The 20,251-nt window shown below is 50.6% G+C and overlaps 2 protein-coding genes across 2 annotated transcripts in view; one reads left to right on the top strand and one right to left on the bottom strand.

The window, feature by feature from the left end:
- The window catches only part of LOC127749707 (uncharacterized), an 84,727-nt gene that overhangs the window by 8,368 nt on the left and 56,108 nt on the right, over nucleotides 1-20,251 (bottom strand). Inside the window, exon 3 of the mRNA XM_052269044.1 lies at nucleotides 3,096-3,201. Coding sequence (XP_052125004.1) covers nucleotides 3,096-3,201 — 106 coding nt within the window. The remainder of the gene's footprint in view (nucleotides 1-3,095; nucleotides 3,202-20,251) is intronic.
- LOC113207807 (uncharacterized) overlaps nucleotides 3,821-20,251 on the top strand; it is a 41,795-nt gene continuing 25,364 nt past the window's right edge. The window contains exons 1-2 of the mRNA XM_052269043.1: nucleotides 3,821-4,220; nucleotides 8,803-9,373. Of these exons, the coding sequence (XP_052125003.1) occupies nucleotides 8,851-9,373 (523 nt within the window). The 5' untranslated portion in view covers nucleotides 3,821-4,220; nucleotides 8,803-8,850. The remainder of the gene's footprint in view (nucleotides 4,221-8,802; nucleotides 9,374-20,251) is intronic.

Below are 20,251 nucleotides of genomic sequence, written 5' to 3'. Positions count from 1 at the left end.
CCTCCCTCTCCTCGTCTTTCCCCCTCGTCCACCTCATCATAATTTATTTTTATCGATAGCCGGGCTGGGGCAGGTCAGGTAGCCGCCGGTAGGTTACGACGCACTCGGCCGAGCGACGACGTTATACGCCCCGCACATTGCGGTTTTGTTATAGTGCACTCGAATCATAACAGTAATACCTTGACAGCACGGACTGTTTTAATGCCCGGATAGGAAAAGATTTTCATCGCAAACTATATTGAAGACACGGGGCAACGCACATCACACGAGCAAGCGTAAGCGTGTTGTAAAACGCTCTCGTGTTCAGAGCAGACAGCGGTGAGCGCATCGGAGAGCATTCTCTCTACTCGCGGATAGGGTGAGTGGCTGCCCGAGTTCCATTCAAGGTAAATGCACTTCGCTTGCATCGAATAAAAAGCACCCCTATCTCTCTCTCTCTCCCGGTCGGATCAACAACAGATCAAATCGGATCTCGCCTGTTCGATGACACGTTCGGGCGACTCACACTACCACGAAGTCGTACGGAGTTGTGACGGTTCGCAGCGGGCGGCCAGGGCGATAGCCACACCTCCCACTTAGCGCTCGAGCGACTCCCGCTCGCCCCTCTCGCTCGCTCCTGCTCCGCGCCGTCTCTCTCTCTATCTCGCACGCGCAGGCAGACGCCAGCCCTCGCGCCAGACACTCCCGGGCACGCGACCAGGCCTCGTGTGCGAGAGCGAGCGAGACAGCTCTGCCCGACTGCGAAGGGGGGACAGAGAGGCCAGCTCCTTTATAATCTTGCATTGTATCTATCAATGACGGCTGTCACTGCGGTCGGTAGGATATAAGGGACACAGTCAAAGATGCTTTTGAATATTTTCCGAGAATTAGCGGCGGCTGCGTGAAAAATCATAAACGTTTTGAGGGGTCAGGTGCTCATCTCATTGATGGATATTGTGTTTCCCTCAAAGTTCTAGCGTGTGACGCGTCGGAAGGGAAATTCGAAACTGGCAAAAGCGTCAAATAAACGTGGATCCCCTAAGCTCCAGGCTGAGCCTGAGGACTACACATCAGGAAAAAACAGGAGCTTTAACACTGCAAAGAAAATGACTGCATCCACATTCTTTTCTTTATTTGTCTCAAAGTCTGTGAAATATAAAATCTATTGTTTCTTGACATTAAGGAGACGTTCAGTGGCGTAAACGTAACGTTTTGATACGTAACGCGCGACGTAACGTTTTGCGGGCGAGCTGCCAACACCATATCCCAATATACTCCACACCCAAGATTTTGTAAGCGAACCAGGAGGCTGGTCTCCTCCCCCCCCCCCTCTCTCCCTCTCTCACACACACACACAGCCATTCTCTCTCTCTCTTAATAATCCCACCCCCTAACCCCCCAGCATCTTTCGCTGTATCTGTCTCATAAGAGGGGCGAAGTTGAAAGTGAAGAAGCTCCATCGATGAGAAGTAGTATGAAGAGAGGAGGAAAGGGTGATCAGAAAAACACATTAAGACGATTTATACTAAATATGGAATGCTTTGTATTGGTGTCTTGAGGTGTACCGCGTATTTTCTATTCCAGCATTTCCTTATCGCACTTAAAGTAAAACTAAGCTACCGTCAACTGTACAACACGACGACACTGGTGTGCTTTTCAAATGCACACTTCCTGGTGTCGAACTTAAACTCAACATCACGCGAAGTTTGCATACTTGCACACTTCGCTAACGTCTTGACAAATGCACACCGCCTGGTGTGCATTTTCCACACTTGGTATGGATTTCCTGTTCTATCAGACTGGAACAAGTGTGCAGAACTTACACAGTTTTCAAACTTCAAACTTTGCATAGCCTGTTCTGTAGGCTGCTTTATGTTTGAAAACCATAAAGTGCGCTCATTACTCTGGAAACTCAGGTGTGAGACAGTCTAACACCAAATGGTGTTAGGCAAAATACCTCACACCAAACGGTGAGAGGCAAACATACCTCACACCAAATGGTGTGAGACTCGTTGTGCCTCACACCAAATGGTGTGAGACTCGTTGTGCCTCACAGCAAATGGAGTGATACTTTCTCATACCAAATGGTGTGAGACACAGAGGGTCTCACACCATTTGGTGTGAGGCAGAACTAGTCTCACACCATTTGGTGTGAGGTATGTTTGCCTCACACCGTTTGGTGTGAGGTATTTTGCCTAACACCATTTGGTGTTAGACTGTCTCACACCCGAGTTTCCAGAGTAGAGAGCCCACATAACGTGTGCACAAGATGCATACTTGTTTTACCAGTGAAATGTCTGGTCTCACCCCCCTGCCCCTACTTCATATCTCTGTCTGACACATATGCTCTCTGCCCACGCGGCCGTGGTCCTTAATTGGCCTTCCGCTCAACAATAAAGGCAGAAATACGTCGCGGAGACTGTCGGGCTGATATTGAGCGAAAAAGTCCAACAGCGGGACGGCCGTCTACAGACCACTCAGACTCGGAGCCGACGAGGCATGGCACGGCAATTGACGGCAGTATAAGAGGATCCGGCTGCTTCGCGGGATCTTCGCGCTCCGCCCGCGTACTACACCCCAATATTTAGATCCACCCCCAATAGAGCATACACTCATATTGATGTATATTTCACCATTGTGCCTACCGAATAAGGTGAAATTAATGGGGTCACTCACTGTTTAAACAATTACGTCTGATTTTTTCTAAGGAAACGAGATAACCGATCCTAATTTTGCATACCCTCATCATTTAAGAAAGAGATCTTAAGAATGCGACCCCTCAAAAATGTAGAAAGTTGGCTCATTTCCAGATGAAATATCCTCAAAATCTGAGGAGGTTTCTCAAGTTAATTTCCTAAAAATATCAGACTTTTCTTTTGCCGTGCTGCTGGGAAAATTCTGCACAGTAGTCGAGGGGGTACATTCCTGTAATCCTCTGTACCCTGTGTTTCGGAGCGGGCGCCACTCTGCCCAGCAATCGCGTGTACCGGTTAATTCAGAGAAGACGCAGGTGCGGGTGGGTTTGCCTACTTCAGAGCGATTAGACAAACCCACCAGGTACGTCCAAAACAGTATAGTGGAGACCCCCATAAACAAAGTACATATATAAAGCTTACCGGATGCAACAGAACCCCCGCTGCAGTGTTTTGGATTGCATACCCTCTAAGGCCCCTGGAGCCATGGTGCCCCATACGGGCGTGGATACAGCCACAAATGTTGAACCTTGAACAAAGGAAAATACATTAACAACAATACATAGCATATTTTACCGTAGTTGTAGGGCACTGTCATTGGTTTGACTCTCAATCGTATATCACTGTTAGTGTTCATAGGGCTCAATGTTCAATAATCCTCCGGATGCAGCATTACTGGAAGGGTTGGCGAATTTACAGGAATGTCCAAAGAGTGATCCCTGGATATTCACACACCTACAAGTGTGCAACATCCACACACTTGAGTTTCCTGTGCACGCCGAAACGTATCTCGTGCCCAAGGGGTGGGGTGCTTTGCTTTACTTCCCCCACCTTACAGTGCAGCCTGCCCGACCCACCCCCACCCGAGGTCCCAGAGCAACAGGGTGCAGCAGCCCGACCTGTCCCTACGCGACCACGGTCCGGCCCGGCGCGGTCGGGGGAAGCGCCGACCTGGACCAGCTCCAGACCGAGCGCTCCCTGATTGGTCGACGCCGAGGGGGACGGTCGAGGGTTGGTAGGCGGCCGCCGGGAGTGGGGCAGGGAGTGCGGAGGCGGGCGGCGTGGGCACCGCCGCGCCGCGGGGGCGGCAGTGCGGGGGCGTAACTTTCCTGAGCGGGGTAAGTGTCTGAGTCGCAGTCGCAGCCCGGCCGGCCGATGTGTGGGCACATCCCCTCTTAGCCGAGCTCCCACGCGCCCCCCGCGCCGCGCCCCGCCGCACCCCGCCGAGGCTCAGGCCGGGCCACTTCCGTCCCGAAAGACGCGCCGAGCGCGCCGTGCCGCCGCGCCGTACTGTGTGTGTGTGTCGACGACGTCGTCGTCGTGGACCCCGCGAGGACGCCGACGACGAGGTCGGCCCTCGGCAGGCGCGCCGCGGCGCCCGCGCGGCCCCGCGCGAGCAGTGATGCGAGTGTGAAGTGAATAGTGATGTGCTGTGCTGTGTAGTGAAGTGAATGTGCTAAGTGAAGTGAGTGATGGTGACATCAAGAGCAATGAGTGCACGCCGCCTATTGGATTAACCGACTGCTACCTCTCCGTCGCCTGACAAGTGTTAGTATCGGCGACTCGCCTGTGGATTACCTGCCGTCGCCGACTTGCCACCATTTGCGGAGACTTCCCCCACCCCCTCCTCACGCCGGCAGACGACCGGTACCGGTACCCGGCGGCCCGGCGCGCGGCACCCGACCAGGTTAGGTTAGGTTGGCGCGAGGAGGGGTTGAGCAGGATAGAGTACCTATCGAACACCGCAATGTGCCACATCCCCAGGAAAAATGTTCTTGCGTTCTTATTTTGCACTTTTAAAAATAAAGTCACCACGACTCACGATTAACTGAGAAGGCCCTTTCCTTTGGCAAGGTTCCAGCTGTTACTCTAAACTGTGTCACTTACGAGTCAAGGTACATTGGGGAAAAAACACGGAAGTGCCTGTCGATGCCAGGTCTGCTTGATGCGTTTAAAAAATGTATTTCTTGTGTAATATTGGCAGTAAATACCTCGCAGGTGTATCAAAAGGAGGAAAAGTCGCTTAGTTTGGGGAAGCACGTATAATTCACGGTGCTATGCCGAGTCAGCCAACCAAATAATACATCTCTTTCTTTCATTGAAAGAAGAGTGTGCTCTCATGAAAATTCATTTTTGCTTGCCACATAAATGCTGCTTATTCAATTTGAATGTGCTTCATCATTACGAACTTTAACTGAATGTCAAGGAATTTGATTATTAATGAATCTTTTCTATTCCGGGTCCGGGCCGTAGTGTTGCCGCGTCCGTGTGAAATATTTACGAGCACGAGTCACTGGGGCGCACGACCATGCCGTGACGCGGATATTTTGGTGGTGGCGCCAAGCAGGGTGGCCTGCGTGCCCTTTATCGGCGATGTCCTGCTCGCAGAGCAACATATTTAAATCAGTTCATGCCCCAGGGTGGACTAAAATCGACACGACGGTCCGCCTTTATGGAGTGGGAAATGATTCGTGCAAATTTAGCAAAAGTGACAGTGTTCTTGGCTGACTGTGGGCCCGGGCGAGCGCGAGAATAGCAGCGCGAGGAGGCAGTGGAGCGGTGACTGATGCAGAGCCCTCCCTCTATTTTCCGCGCTCCGTCGCCAACAGGCAGACAGGCGGGACGTATGGAAAAGCCCGTGCCGCTCACCGCGTCCCCAGCTTTGTTTTGCGTCTCAAAGTTAGCTCGACTGTCGCCACAAATTTTAACATCTTTAGACACGACCATCCGGTGGGGCCGGCGGTGGTGGCGCCGCGCCGCCGGGGCGCCTGGCCGGGCCTAGTCGATGGCAGCGTAAAGAAAGAATAGAGGATAATGACAAAAATCGTTATTTGAAGATTATGGCTGAAAAAGACAACATTTTCTCGTTTCTGCAAGTGGGGCATCGTAAACAAATAATTATCAATCCTTTACGTATTGATAAATGCTCCGTAAAACAGTTAGACTGTTCCATGGATCGCAGTCGATTGCAATTAACTACATTCGAGGCCAAAATTATTTTAGCCGGTTTTCGTAATATGGTTAATGGGGTGACATCTTTGAGGTAGACGTACCTCGTGTCTAATGCAACCACGATATCAAAAGATTCGATACAGGGTGGCCGCTCTGCCCTGTAGTTTTAAAAAGGTAAACTAGCCCGCCCGCACCTGCCTTTCCCGCCCCCTCCCACCTCCTCACTCTGACTGTGAGCGGGCTAGTCTACCTTTTCAAAACTACGGGGCAGAGCGGCCACCCTGTATTATGAAAGTTTCACACGAATACCAAAAGAAAACAAATTGCTCAGGAAACGACATCAAATATCATATCAAGTCACCGCGATTTTGTTGTGTTTTTTGTTCATTTAATATGTCCAGTCTCCACACAAGTGGAAAAAATAGTGGTCTCGTAGGTCATTAGTACGCCATTATACAAAAGGCGTTTTCCTTAGGTAACGATTACAAATAATACCTCTCTTTCGCGCAGGCGCGTTTTAAAGGGAGGAGCTGAGGGCGATTGGGGCAGCCACCCCAACCACTCTCTGTGGGCCATCGAAGGTAGGTAGGTAGGGGGGGTAGGAGCAAGAGAAATAGAGGTAAGCAATTCACGATGCAAAATCTTTCCACTTAGGCAATCCCTCCCCGTCCTCCCCTGTCAGCAGGATAATTTCGCTTTAGAATAAAAGGCATCGAAAGGATCGTGTCAATATCGACAACAAAATTACAATGAACCGCGGCAGACAAATGGTAGTGCTCAACTCTATAAAGCGCACTGGCAGGTGGACTAAGAATTTAAACACTGACAAGTGTTCAGCAGTAAGTTTGAACACTTTTAAGTGTCCAAAGCTCCATGGCTAAGCCTATAGATGAACACAATTCAATGTTCAACTTTCCTCTTACACCTTTTTTTGTATTCAAATGTCTAGTCAAACAAGTGTGCAACGTGTTTGTTGAGCATTGTGCAATGTGCACGTGCACACCAGTTGCACACTTTATTTATCAGTGAAATTCCTGTAACTGTGTAAAGGTGCGAAATATAGCATCTTTGGAGACGGGGAGATTATAGAGTCACAAAGCCTTGTGAGGATCATGCGCAAACTATGAAGGATCCGGCTTTGCAATTTACAAAGCAAGCACGTCATCGAAATCTCTTGTAGAGGCGAAAACTAAATGTATGTGCATGTTTTTGTGCAAATGTTCGTGTTTACGAAAGCATACATTCAGACGAAGTTGTGTGTGGGTGTGGAGGTCTAAATGATGTGTTTTGGAGTCATTTTGTTAACACAATCTGAAGTAAGTGACGCTCTGTAAAAAATACTCGTAAGGGTTACGGGAAAATTTTCCATGATAAAAGTCGTAAGATCACAATTTGAAATTGTAAATTTACAAGCACTCCCTATCGACTTCCAATTGACCGAGGAGCAAGAATGGGCTGTCGTGAATTTACGACATATTTTGTGAATCAAAATAACAACAAATGTTGTAAATTTACGAGGATACTCTTTTACAGTGCGAGAGAAGTAAAAAAAAGCACTTGGGTCACAGACAAGCGACGAATTTCTCACACTGACAAGAACTGGATTTGTATTGTTCAATTATATAAATTTCAGCAATCACATTTAATGCACACATTTTGAAATTATAATTTAAACGCTTCTCTGCACCCCTTTGTACGAAAGCATGCACATCTAGGCACAAATTTGTACGAAACTCACGTTTAACTTAGCACGAACGTTTGCACAAAAAAATAAAAATACATTTAACCTGTAGATTTTGTTCTTCTCTCCTCCCACCGCGAGCGAGTCAGGAACTCCATTGTGAAGATGAAGACTCATTCTCTTTGCAAGTCGAAAAGACAACAAGCGTTTTACTGTTTACATGTCCTACATATAATATGATTCTGGCAACCCTGAAAATGGCAGGTCTCTAGCTCAATCCCTTCTGGAGTTATACCAGAAAATTGCAAATACAGAAAACTATGTTCAAGAAGAAGAAAAGGGGGATAAAAACATCCATACAACGAACAATGTGTGCGGCATAGGTTACTATTGTTCCAGAAAGGAACACTGATTGTCGTTTTTAAAATGTAAATTCATAAAGATCCAATTGTGTCCTGTCTTTAGTTCAGGTGGCATTGGATTGGCAAGTATTGATCACCCATACGGCCGTTTCTCTCTATTAGCAGCGCAAACCCACACGCCGCAATATATTAGACTTTGTCATCGTGGACTGCTTCCTTTTCCGAACAGGGAGAGCATTTGCTTTTGATTTACGGCTTCGGCCGCTGGACATAGGTATTGAAACTACTGGCGGACGTTTATTGCAAAACTGAAGGGGCGCGATGAGGAATGAATGGGACTCACTTCAATGTGAAACGCGACGGAATTCCACGGCATTGTAGTAAACTAAAAGGCCAAGAGTATTTAAGAGGCCCAAATGTTACAGCAAGACAAGTGAGTCTCATATCTACTCTTATACGGGGTGGGTTTGGATGACCAGCCCTTTATTCTGGATTTACTCTACCATAACAAGTAGGCAAACCATGGGCGTAGAAGACAGAGAGAAGGTGCTGGCCAACAACCTTAAACCAGGTGTTTATTTGCACGCAGCGGTGCGCATGGATTTGCCTACGCACGGCAAGGGCGAAATGGAGTAGTAGGCCGCCCGCACCAGCGAGAGCACCGAAGCACCCGGTACAGCTATAGGACTCTCCTTCAGTTGGATTTTCAGAGTAAGAATATTCACTTATTGGTTTAATATAGTCTGCATGTACACCCGAAAGTCGAAGTGTAAACTGTAAAATGTGCGCTGAAAAAGGTGCTCTCTAATGCGTTGCCCTGGCGCTGCCACCCCCCCCCCCCTCTCCCTCTCTCTTACGGGGCTATTTTGGTACACCACCTAGAATGCGGCAAACAATAATTACCGAAAACCGTGTACGGAAACAAACACTATGCGCAAACCCGATTGAGCCAAAACTTAATGCAAGATAATCGGTTAAATCGGTACCAGTGTTGTTAAAAAGTATTATGACTTTATGAAAATTTCGAAGAACTGGATAACAATCTTGTCAGTCATTATGCGCTCAAAGGCCAATGGGAGGAGGGGAAAGGAGTGCTCCGCCTAACAATAGTTAACACAGCTCTTTGTTGTTGCAGGTGATGGTGATGCTTGTTCGCTAGGCATGGCCCGGCGCACTGCTCACCATGCTCACCATACCCGCGGCTATGCGCCGGCCCTGCCTCCCGGACGCCACGCATAGGCCGTCACCGACGCTCGAGGAGGGCAACGACGACCCGCTGTCCTCGGCGTCGAACCGCGACGGCGGGGCGCCCCCGGAGGAGTTTGTGGACATCCTCCAGGTGCAGAGGCTGCTCTTGGACAGCGCGGACCGCGCCGACCGGGGGCGGCTCGACGCTGTCGCCGAGCTTAAGGAGGTCGAGGGGGTGGCCGAGCACCCGGCTGCACCCCCGACGTCCACTCCCACCACAGCCACCACCCCTACCGCCCTCCGGGAGGCCTTCCTCATAGCGAGTGGGCTCCACAGCGCCCCCGTCACCACCACCGCGCCCTCAGCGCCCCCGGGGGGCGGGCGCGCTCTCCAGCGCCAGCTCGGCGTCATAGAGGTCGGGCCCCGCCACCCGGGCCACTACAATGTGCACTACCCCCTGCCGCCCCACCAGCAGGTCGCCGTCGAAGATCTCTTCGCCCTTTGGCTAAACTCGACGGGTAAGGACGTAAGTGAAAGGCCACTTGTGGTGTGGAGGGTAGAACTGTCGTAACCTGTGCCCTGTGCAAGAGAAATGCTCAAGGGTTTGTTTGATTCCCTTAAGCCGCTGAGGTATCGATCAGTTGGGGTATTGTAAAGAAAGGTGATATCGTCGTCGGCGCCGTCTCTTAAAACCCGCGCACAAAGATCGGACGTGGCTTTTCCCTATTTTTCTGCAACGCCATGCCCGGTTTGGCAACACGGCAGGCAAGATGGCGGCTTGCCGTCTTGAACAGGAGTCGCCATGACGGATTCATTTTTCTTCGATGGTCTGAACGGACACAATGAATGCTCGTCCGCTGTGCGTGGGTCGTCCGCACCGTGCGCCACTCCACGCCACGCCGCACCGCGGGCTGAGTGGGCGCACGGCGCAGGCCCCTCCGCCAATCAGAGATCGCGGACTGTCGGCCATGCTGTCGCCTTTTTCTCCGGTAGTCACAAAGAAATAAAGGAGAAAATTCCAGGAGCAAAGAATTCATCCAAACGCAAACGGATTTGCTGGTGACCTTTCTCTGACGGAAAGTTCATTCCAAGAAAATTTGCTCCATGTTGGGGGAGCACGCTTGGTATTAATAACTGAGGAAGGAGCATTCATTGCGTGCTAGGCGAAGCAATAAATGGGTAGGGGTAGCGGGTACCAGGAAAACTTGGTTTAAAGCAATACATCTCCACCCAGAAAAATAGTTTGTTGATTCAAGTGCAAGCTGACACAAGATGAAATTCACTATTGTAACAAGGCAGTTTTGTCTTTGGAATAAGATTTTTCTCTTATTCGAAAGAAAATATCAGTTTGTTTCAAGAGCAAATTTGATCTTGTGACAGCGTTTGCTTGAAACAAGGAAAAATTTAATTGAAACAGGAAACAATCTTTCTGGGTGTTTGTTACAATTTCACCACAGTGAATATAACTATTATAAACTAGGCGAAAACATAGAAGGAATGTAGCCGCATAAAATCGTGCATTCTATGAAATAAGTTTCTGCAATTTTGTTCTAAAAACTGCGGGGCACTTTTAGCCAAACGAAAACGACGAAAACTTACACCCCGGTTTTGTACATACTACGTATCGGTCGCACGCGTGGCGAGGCCAAAATTGAATGCGGCTTTTGTCATGCATCACTATTGCAAATGAGTTTGAGTCAGCGTATCTCTGAGCCCCAGCAAGTCCGCAATTAAATCAGCTTTTTAATTCAAATCACCTTTCGAAAACAACACGATCCGTGTCCTTGCGCGCGCCGCCATTTTCTCCGGGTCGTGTTGCCCCGAGTGGCGCAACGCGCAGCGTCACGTTATAGTTTGCGCCACCGTGTGGTGCAACGTCGTCTACATCAGCTTCAACCTTTGCTAACAAAGGTGATGGCATGTTGGCCAACAGTGTACTAGGTGGGGTGAAGCATCTTACTTGTCTGTCATATCACGGTTAGATGTAAATATCCAAGAAGGTGTTGCGATCGAATTCAATTTCTGTGTAGATAATAATTGTTTCCCACGAACTTCATTTGTTTCAGTCTCACTTGCGATAGTGCGACAATATTGAAGTGTGAGGAATGCTGGGTAATACGCAATGTTTTGTGGGGCAGAAGCAGAATTACTTTTATTCATTGAGAATGCAGCAATATTTTAGAGAGCTTTATTTGCAGTGAAATACTATCGTTACAACTTCGATGCATACCATTTCATGAGCACAAAATGTTGTTCATCTACATGGTGCCCACATACTCCGGACAATACCCCGCACAATTTCTTAGTTATACTGTGACTGCGCCGCACGCAGACGTGAGGATGGGCTTGCCGAGCGTCTCGCGTCTCTTACAATTGCTGATCAATATGGCCCCATGCGAGTAGGCAAACGCGTCCACACCACACCTCACCACTCACTGCATGTGGTACAGTATACCTACGAAACTGTCCGGGAGCTGTGGGCCACCCTGTGTCAAGACAAAATACCAGTTCAGTTAGTAGTCCTACTACGTCGGTTTATGCACTCTAAACACAGTGGTCGGCTTGCTTGCCAAAATTTTAGTATTCTTATTACTGAGGAAAATATTATTTTCCAAGCAACGATGCCAGAAATTAGTTGTCTCTACGAATAAGCCACATTTGGCATTCGAAGAGAAATGCCAAAGTTTGGCGAGAAAGGTGCCAAGGTGTTTGCAGTTGCAGTTTTAGAAAGGCAACAGTAATATTACATCCAAGTCTTAGGATCACGTAATTTTAACTATTAGCTCAGATAAAATAATTACGAAGTAATTTTTAAATCAAATTTTCCAAATTTTCACGTTGGTACTTCCCTGAGGAAACGATGTTAAGATTTTATCGAAAATATTGGTATTTGACTCGAAAGGACTAAAAGAAGGGATTAAGTTGAAGCAAAATTTGGCATGTAGATACAAAGCTAATGATTTTGCATTAAAGCGGTTAAAGACTTTGACAGTATCTGTTTCGCGCAAGACTTTCAGGTACATGTGATGCTGCACGCTAAGCTCCAACCGAGCTATTTTTCTTTTAGCCTGTCCATGAGATGGGCGCGATGCAAAGTGCAGAGAAGAGGGATCCAATCAGGACCTCTTAACGCGTCGAAATATGTTTTACGACATAAATCTGTCTCGCGACTGGCTTCAATTGATTCGATTTCCTTCCGTAATTGCTGTTCTCCCGGGTCACCAGGGGTCAGTACCCCCTCTCGCATTCCTCGGCCACCTCCCCTCCAGCAGCAGAGTGGGGCCGCGTCCGAAGCAGGGCGAGCGAGTCCCTCCCTCTGTCGCCCCCCGAATGGGACCCCCGGTGCAACTTCCTGACGCAGCCCGGTATAAAAACACCCACCCGGAACCGAACCCCGCTCCGCACCACCCCTCCCGGGCCCGGCCGGTCCCTCCCCTCCATTCACGGTCCCCCTCCTGACTTCTTAGGCCCCTCCTTTTCGCCACCCACGGCCCCAACACACCTACGACCCCGGCTGGCCGGCGGGCCCCTCCGACCAGCCCCACCACCTGTTTGCGCCGTTTTGGTAAGACGGGAGCAACATCCCAAGCCAGGACAAAAATTTTCCTCGTGCGGCCCGAGCACACTGGAAAAGAAATTAGCGACGTGACAGTCGAACGTGGTCCACCGAGGCAAAGGAAACGGAATCTTAAGGCCACTTACGATCCGAGCCAGGTTACCGTGGTATGTGACCGGCAAAGTACTCACTAACAGACAAATTTTCTTTCAACCATTCCTTTCAATGTAATTTTTGTGTCATGGAGAATAGAAAAAGACCGCCTGACTAATGTTTTAAAAAAGTAGCGGTTAGTTATCCCCAAGCAGTGACTTTACTTGTGTTTTCCCTCCAAATAGGCGAGACTTCACTTGAGCCGCCGCGACAAGTTCCGTTCCTTTCGGTTTGCTCTCTCGCCCGCTTGCTTGTCACCTGCAAAGCAAACTCGGGAGTCTGTTTGCCGTGTCCGTCGGGCAAATATTGAACCGGCCAAGTGCGAGCGCCAACAAACTGAGGAAATGAAGCGCACTTCACGTTGCGTTTTCGTCTTCAAATGCCTCATACATTAAGATTCCAGTGTGACACAAGCAAAACATAGGGAGCTACAAGACTCAGATGCAACAGGGAAAACAGTTACTTTTAAATAGTGTGGCGAGCGTTCGGAAGAAAACTAGGGCTGGGTAGAAGGCGTGCCCTTTCCTCGGTGAATAACAACATCACAAGCATTATGACGTGTGAGATATCGCCCTCTGTTCGTACGAGATTTGTCTAAGTAGTACGCAAGGGCCATAGCTAGGGCAGGGGGTATGTCCCTAGCCCCCTCCCCTTCTCTCTCTCTCTCCGGCACCACTTGGGTGGCAGACAATGTCAGCCTGGCCCAGCCTGCCTGCCCGGGTAGGGCACCGCTTCAGATCGTAAATTTTGGAGAGGACTCCTCCAGGTCGCTCCGGGAGGGGCGCAGGAGGGAGGAGGACACCGCGGCGGAACTCCAGTCACTTATCGACGAGTAAATTTGGGCCTTAGACGACGCGGCACACGCGTGTGTATGTGTGAAAATGAGCCCCAGCGTGTTGGTGTAATCCCCTTAACGCTGATACGGTGACGGAGCAAGTGCCGGGCTCGGACTACATAAAGCACAGAGACAGCGGGGCTTAAGGTGACGGAGGCGCCCTGCCTGCTATTCAATAACGATGGACCAAAGAGCTCTTTCCCTCTTATCTCGTGCGAGATGCAATCACCACTTTTCTTTCTATGGTTTGCCGTCCCTTAATAAGTTTTAGTTTCCTGCAAGTCTATGTGTTGGTATTAGTTTTAGGCGCCGGTCCCCAAGATTTGCTGTGCCTATGCAGCACCGCTAGCAAACGTGCGGGTGGGCTGACTTCCTACTACTATGCTACCGTAAGGCACCGTGGTCAGCGACGTCAACGAGAAACAACACAGATACGACTGTGGGGCAAACTGTACCTGCACGACATCTCACACGAGATAGTTTTGTGGGTGTTCTGGAACTCTGATACTTTTTCTCTCTTTTCGTTCCTTTTAATTTAATGTGAAAGCGGAGACAAGAATTAAGTGGGTCAATAGATTGGGACCGCCGTTCCGCAGCCTGGCGGAGCCGTACCCAGTAAACGTGTAGCGAGCGCACGTCACACAATTAGGGAGTTGGCAGCGCCAGCTGTGCTAATCGACTAAGTTCATCGGGGGCAGTTCATTGCCTCAATTACAGACGGATAAATAAGATAGATGGCCAGCGTCGGAGCATTGAGCGGCCGCTGAGTACAGCCATTGATGAGAAACTGCTGGAGTGCGTGTAAGCGACCAATACAAAGCCAGAGGCAAGGACAGAGGGACGCGCGGGGAGTCGGAGAGTGTCCACCCACGTCCCGCCAGCATCTGAGCAGAGAGATGAAATTTGGAAAAGGGTGGGGGGGGGGATCTTCTAGCAAGCATGTATCACGGGGCATATGACCGGAAACGTCTCTCCCTCTCTCTCTTCCCTCTCTCCCTGCTCCCGCCTCCGTAGAGCCCCGCGCCCTTTCTCCTCCTCCTCCTCCTCCTCCTCCTCCTCCTCCTCCTCCCGTTCCCCACCTACCTCGCTCTATCGTTTCTCAATGGGAGTGGACACTCCGTGTCATACTATTGACCACACCTGAGGCCCTTCGGTCCGCTCCGGTCCGGGCCGGGCCGCAACTGCCCGGCCCGGCGCGCGGAGATACGGCGGTCCGCCCCGCCGGCGGCACGCGCGCCAGGAAATGTATGCGTGCGTGTCGTAATATCCTGCGTCGATCAACGGGATTTTCGAAGCGAAGGGTGGCCGATGGATTTGTCCCCCGACCGTGTGGCCGGCCAGGCCCGGCCCGGCAGGATACACCCGGGCGGGCTGGCCGGGCGCAGCAGCCTCGCGGTGCCTCTAATCTTGTGCTGCAGCGGCGCGTCTCTCCGGGGCGACAAGAGCAGCGAGTCTGTCCAGAAAATGACATGGTAAACGGACATAAATCCGTCAATCGATACAATCTCGAGGCAAAACGTGCTCTCTCTCTCTCTCTCTCTCTCTCTCTCTCTCTCTCTCTCTCTCTCTCTCTCTGATGTGCGCCTCATCAGATGGTCCATGCTGCTGTTGCGACGCGGAAAGGTGGAGAACGCAGAGGCTCGCTCTGAATTAGTCCCGCGCGCACGTCCGTCAGGCTGTCCGGCGGCCGCCTACCTTCCCGTCATTAGCACGGCGATAATAAGTACCTTTCATATGACAGGAATCGCACCTCGTCATACGGAGCGCGGTTTGCGCGGAAAATACTCTCTTACTGCGCCACGGGTGTAGAGTATGTGAGTATGAAGGGCTACCGGGAGCACCGCCAGTGGATGTAACAGTAACAGGGTGGGTGATCAGCGTCTGGTTATACCGGGTTGAGGCGTGCTGACGGGTTGCATACTCGCACGGGGCCATAACGCGTCATGGTGAGTGACGGTAGCGGACGGTAGGCAAGCCCGCTCGCACGCCTGGGTCTGGAAAACTGTGACCAGGAAAAAGGACGGCACAGATCACCCCCCCTCCATGTAGGGTGCCGTGCAACGGACGACATATCGCAAGTCTCGTCTCATAGTGTTCGACTGGCAAGCAGCAGCCGCTGCAGTCGTACAGCTGTTCATCGCAACTGTGCCTCTCGCGCGATGCAAAACGGTCCTGTTGTTGTGAGACGCGCTCCTCAGGTGGGCGCCCCTACGACGCTTTTGCTGCAACTTAATGAACCCCCTCTTCTCCGTGACCCTCCCCTTCCCCCCGGCTCCGTACCTCTCCCCGACGACGGCTGGCTTCCCATCCCCCCTCCCGGGTTCCATGTGTGTGGTACTTCCCCTGGCGCGCTGTCGCTTCCTACACTCAAAACCTACGCGTTTTCGTGTAACACTCTCTTTCTCTGTGTCTCTCTCTCTCTCTCTCTCTCTCTCTCTCTCTCTCTCTCTCTCTCTCTCTCCCCTCCCTCTTCTCTGCCTCTGTCTCTGCCTGTATCTCTCCCAGCCTCTCCCCCCCAGTGCCCCTGACCCTCCCCTCCTTCCACGACAAATCCTTATTCGGCTCCCTCTGCGGAGGTTCATTCAGTACAGCCGAGGCCACGTTTGAATCGACACACTCTTTCTCCCCCCCCCCCCCTCTGCATGAACGGAACGCAGCAGCGTTCTCCCATTGTCACACACTAACTACACGCCCAATTCGTGTTCGCATGCACACGCTTTGCTTGTACGAGCTGCGCATGCGCGCTCTCCTGCACGCGGTGTGCATGTGGTGAGTGTGTGTGTGGCCTCGCATGTCACGTGACGCGCCTGGAGACACGCGAAGGGGTGGCTTTGCAGTCCCACACGGTCAGCTCGGCTCTTGGCGGGAAATATAGTGCCGACTGCAAATTGAAATCCATTCCAGGCGAGCAGGGCTCCACAGTCTGACAAAGTAAACCAGACGGCTAAAAACGTATAACATTTGTTACAATAATAACTATCCCGAAGGATAAATAAGTATGGTGTTAAAAAACACTCACACACACAAAAGTCGAGTGGAGATGTGGCTTGTCCCTGTAGTGGACACAAACATGAATCAAACCTGTGCGGTGTATGGTAAATTCGTTGGACGTATCTCTCTCTCTCTCTCTCTCTCTCTCTCTCTCTCTCTCTCTCTCTCTCGAATGCGCATGTCGGGGGAAACATCACCGCCTGATTTCCATTGAGGCACGGCGGCGGCCGGAGAGCATAGGCCACATCGAGGACCTCCCAGGGCGCCATGTTTTCCCCGATTGAAACTTATTGGCGTGTACAGGGTCTCGTATTATGAGCTTCTTTCCAAGTTATGGCGTCGAGGCGGCAACATGACGTCTGCCGTGTTCCTGATCACGGATTGAGGTACAGACCGGAACAACAACCGGCATTCCTCCACGGGGCCGCTATAAAAGGGGCTCTTCCCCGCGGCGTGCGGGGCGGGGTGGGGCGGGGTGGATGTTGGGCCGTGGGTGATAAGGCGGTGAATGTAGAGCACTCCAGAGGTATAGGGTCCATTGGGTCCACGCACCAAGGCAAGGCCATAGGTATGCTAACCACAGCACAGGCTGGATGCATGAGGGTCCACGAAACCATGGCAGACGGTTAGGTAGGATAACCAAGACACAGCTTACACAGATGTACTTTCCTCTTCTTTAGGCATTTCAACTTGTCAGCGACGATCGGCACACTCTTGCATGCGATATAGTAAAGTGTTATGACAGAAGCACCCCAAAAAACGTGTTCTTGCATTAGGCGAGCTGTTCTGAACTGTCTTCAGCACTTAATAAAAGACCAATTTCGACTCAAACCAAGAACGTTCAATCTTGAATCAAGAACATTTACTTATTTTCAGTGCAAATCAGGCACTTACCTGTACAAATTGTAGAAAATACCATGTACACATTATTCTTGAGACAGTCAAGTCTATTTTGCACTCGATTCAAGCATAAAAAGCTTGATGCAACGACAGGCTTTTCTGGAGATAGAATTGCTTACATTAGACGAAGCATTTTTAATCAACGCGCAAGTTGTTTTTTTTTTTCAATTTTAGGGCATACATAAGAAAAGTATTAAAGCCATAAGTATCACCTGAGGAGGTACGACAAGCGTTCCCTTCACGAGTACCCTCGCGTTCAGTTACCAGTACCGCACTGTTCTGAGGGGCCGACGCCAGCCCCCCGGCCACGCGTCTGTCTCGGCCGGCACGAGCCGCAACCGCCCAATTTCTTTCTCGTGCGTTTAGGCGGATCGATTAAAGGCAGAAGCAGAATGCCCGATAAATCATGCGCTCTTCATCAGGAGCAAGCGGCTGGGCCCGGCAGCCCCGCGCCGCGGGCAGCCATCGGGTACGTCACCATCAATTTGACGCGATGGACTAATCCTGCGAGCGGAGCGGTGCGGTGCGGGAAAGCCGAGCAGTTCGGGCCGTGATGTATGCAAGAGCGGAGGGACCGACCGAAAGGAGGAAATGCCGACGGTAAAAAACAAATCAGGGCCCCACCCGAAGCGCCCCTGCAGACAAGCAGCGACGGCGGCGGCGAAGCACTGACGAGGGATCGTTCAGATACTGTGCACCCTAGGAAGGGGGTACAATTATTACACCCAGTAAAATGACCGCCAGTTTATATTCGGCCTTAAACCATCATTTTAAAATCGAAAACAAGCTGTGGATCATTTTTTGATTTTTCTGAAAAAATGCCTTTTTTAGTCATTTCTGGAGAAAATGGATTTCCCCAATAGATACAAATATGAAATTGGGCACGAATTTTCATTGCCAATCGTTTTGTATACGGTCACCCTACAAAACCCCCAAGGCGGAACAAAATCGGGGACTAACACTTAAAGATGAGTTCCTTTGTGAGTGTTGCACATGGGCGTGCTGCATGCAACACACGGGCTTAAAAAGTTGGTTCAAAAGGAGAAATGCTGGAAAAATGTATGCGACGACTAAGCTGAGGTCGTCAAATCGTCATGCAAGTGCCCTAATGCACAGCGCGCGCTCTGCCGAGTGCAAAAATAATCCACTCCCGTTTAATGGACCGTCTCAATCGCCACTTCTGTATTCCATTCCCCCCGCGGCCCAGCCCGGCCCAGTCCGGCAGGGTCCGAGATTGAGAGAGCAGTCCTGCGCAGTAGTTTGACGCGGACGCTAAAAGATATTCTCATGAGACGTTGAGTGGCTATATCGGAAAATGCAGCCGTAGCCGCGCGCGCTGCTGCCGGACCCGGCAGGCTCGTATGCGCAGGGCGGGGACGGGAGCGGCTCGGCCGCCTAGCGGAGCCCCTGCAGGCTCCCGGGCACCATCCCGGGCAGACTTTCGATTAGTTCGGTCGATACGCAAAGGGCCGGCCGGGGCTGTTTAATTGAGTTACCGTGTGTGTCATATCCGATTCAGATTCATGACGAGCTGGGGCCCCGAGCGGCGGCGGCGGCAGCAGCAGCGCATCTAGTTACGGTAATTCACATGTGAGCCGCTCTATATTATAATCCAGGGGATTAAGTTATCGTCGAGGAAGAGAAATGTCTCAGTTTTCTGCCGTGAGGCGCGGCCTCCCTGCTGGAGGCGAAATTGGCACGTCGGCGTCGTCGGTGCGACCAAGAGCCGTATCATTTGGGGAAGGCGATAACGGTGTAGTACAACGAGTAAGGATAGACCGTGCCTGGCGGGAGGAGGAGGAGGCCGTCGCAGTGTCGGGGTGCCGCTCAAACACTAAGAGGGCAGCGCTGCGCTTTGCGAGAAAACAAACGGAACGTCCACCTGGTTGCTTACTTTGTTTTCTCCCGCGCGCCGAGATTACCGAATTAGACGGGTGGGCATTCTCAGAAAACGTGCTTATTTTATTGTTAAGGGGCATTTCGTGCGACATTTGGCAACATGATGGTTCTAGGCTCTCAAGACCCCGCTGAATCCGAATCCGGATGTTGCCAAGCCGAATTTTGCCTCCTAAGGTCATAAATCCAAGATGGCGGCCAAAACAAGGGCTTAAATGACGATTTTCTTCAAGTGTTTCGATATTAGCCGGAGACGTGTCGTTTCCTACGTTTTTGGGGTCGCTGAACACGAATATAAGCACCGGAAGTCAATTCGGTTACCGGAAGTACCGCAATTCAAGATGGCGGCCATCCGAAGCCTAAATACAAAACCTATACTAGTTTGTGCATTGGCAAGTGTGGAGTATTGGCTTATACGTTTTTGGGGTCGCTGAACACGAATTTAAGCACCGGAAGTCGATTCGGTTACCGGAAGTACCGTAATTCAAGATGGCGGCCATTCGGGGCCTAAATACAAAACCTATAAAAGTTTGTGCATGGGCAAGTGCGGGGTATCGGCGCATACGTTTTTCTCGTCGACTAATCCGAAAATGAGCACCAGAAACCGGTCCAGCAACCGGAAGTCCGAAATACAAGGTGGCTATGCCCGTTAGGGCCTAAATAACGCACTCAAAAAAATTGCCGCATAACGGCGTGCGCGGCATGGTCACACATGTTCTCGAGGTCGCTGAACACGAATATGGGTACAGAATGGTGATTAAATACGTGTCAACACAGGTTCACACTGTTAAAGTCTTACGAAGAAAAATGCCAAATTCTTTGTAATACGAAGGATTTGGACGCTTCGTAAGGAGAAAATCCTTCGTAGGTACGAAGCATTTGGCATTTTGCTTCGTAAGACTTTAACTGTGCAATGAAATATACTGCTGCAAAACAATTAAAAGTTGGGAGTAAGACAGTAGAAGAGGTCACGCAAATATTTTACATAAATACTCCATCTGCATTGTTCTGATTTGTGCACTCTCCCCGGCATTTGCACAGCTTAGTACAGACTTCATTTTCACG

The sequence above is a fragment of the Frankliniella occidentalis genome, unplaced genomic scaffold, assembly GCF_000697945.3.
Source record: "Frankliniella occidentalis isolate FOCC.00 unplaced genomic scaffold, Focc_3.1 Scaffold81, whole genome shotgun sequence".
Lineage (NCBI taxonomy): Eukaryota > Metazoa > Arthropoda > Insecta > Thysanoptera > Thripidae > Frankliniella > Frankliniella occidentalis.
Note: the sequence above shows the minus strand (reverse complement) of the source record. Positions and strands in the feature narration are given on the sequence as shown.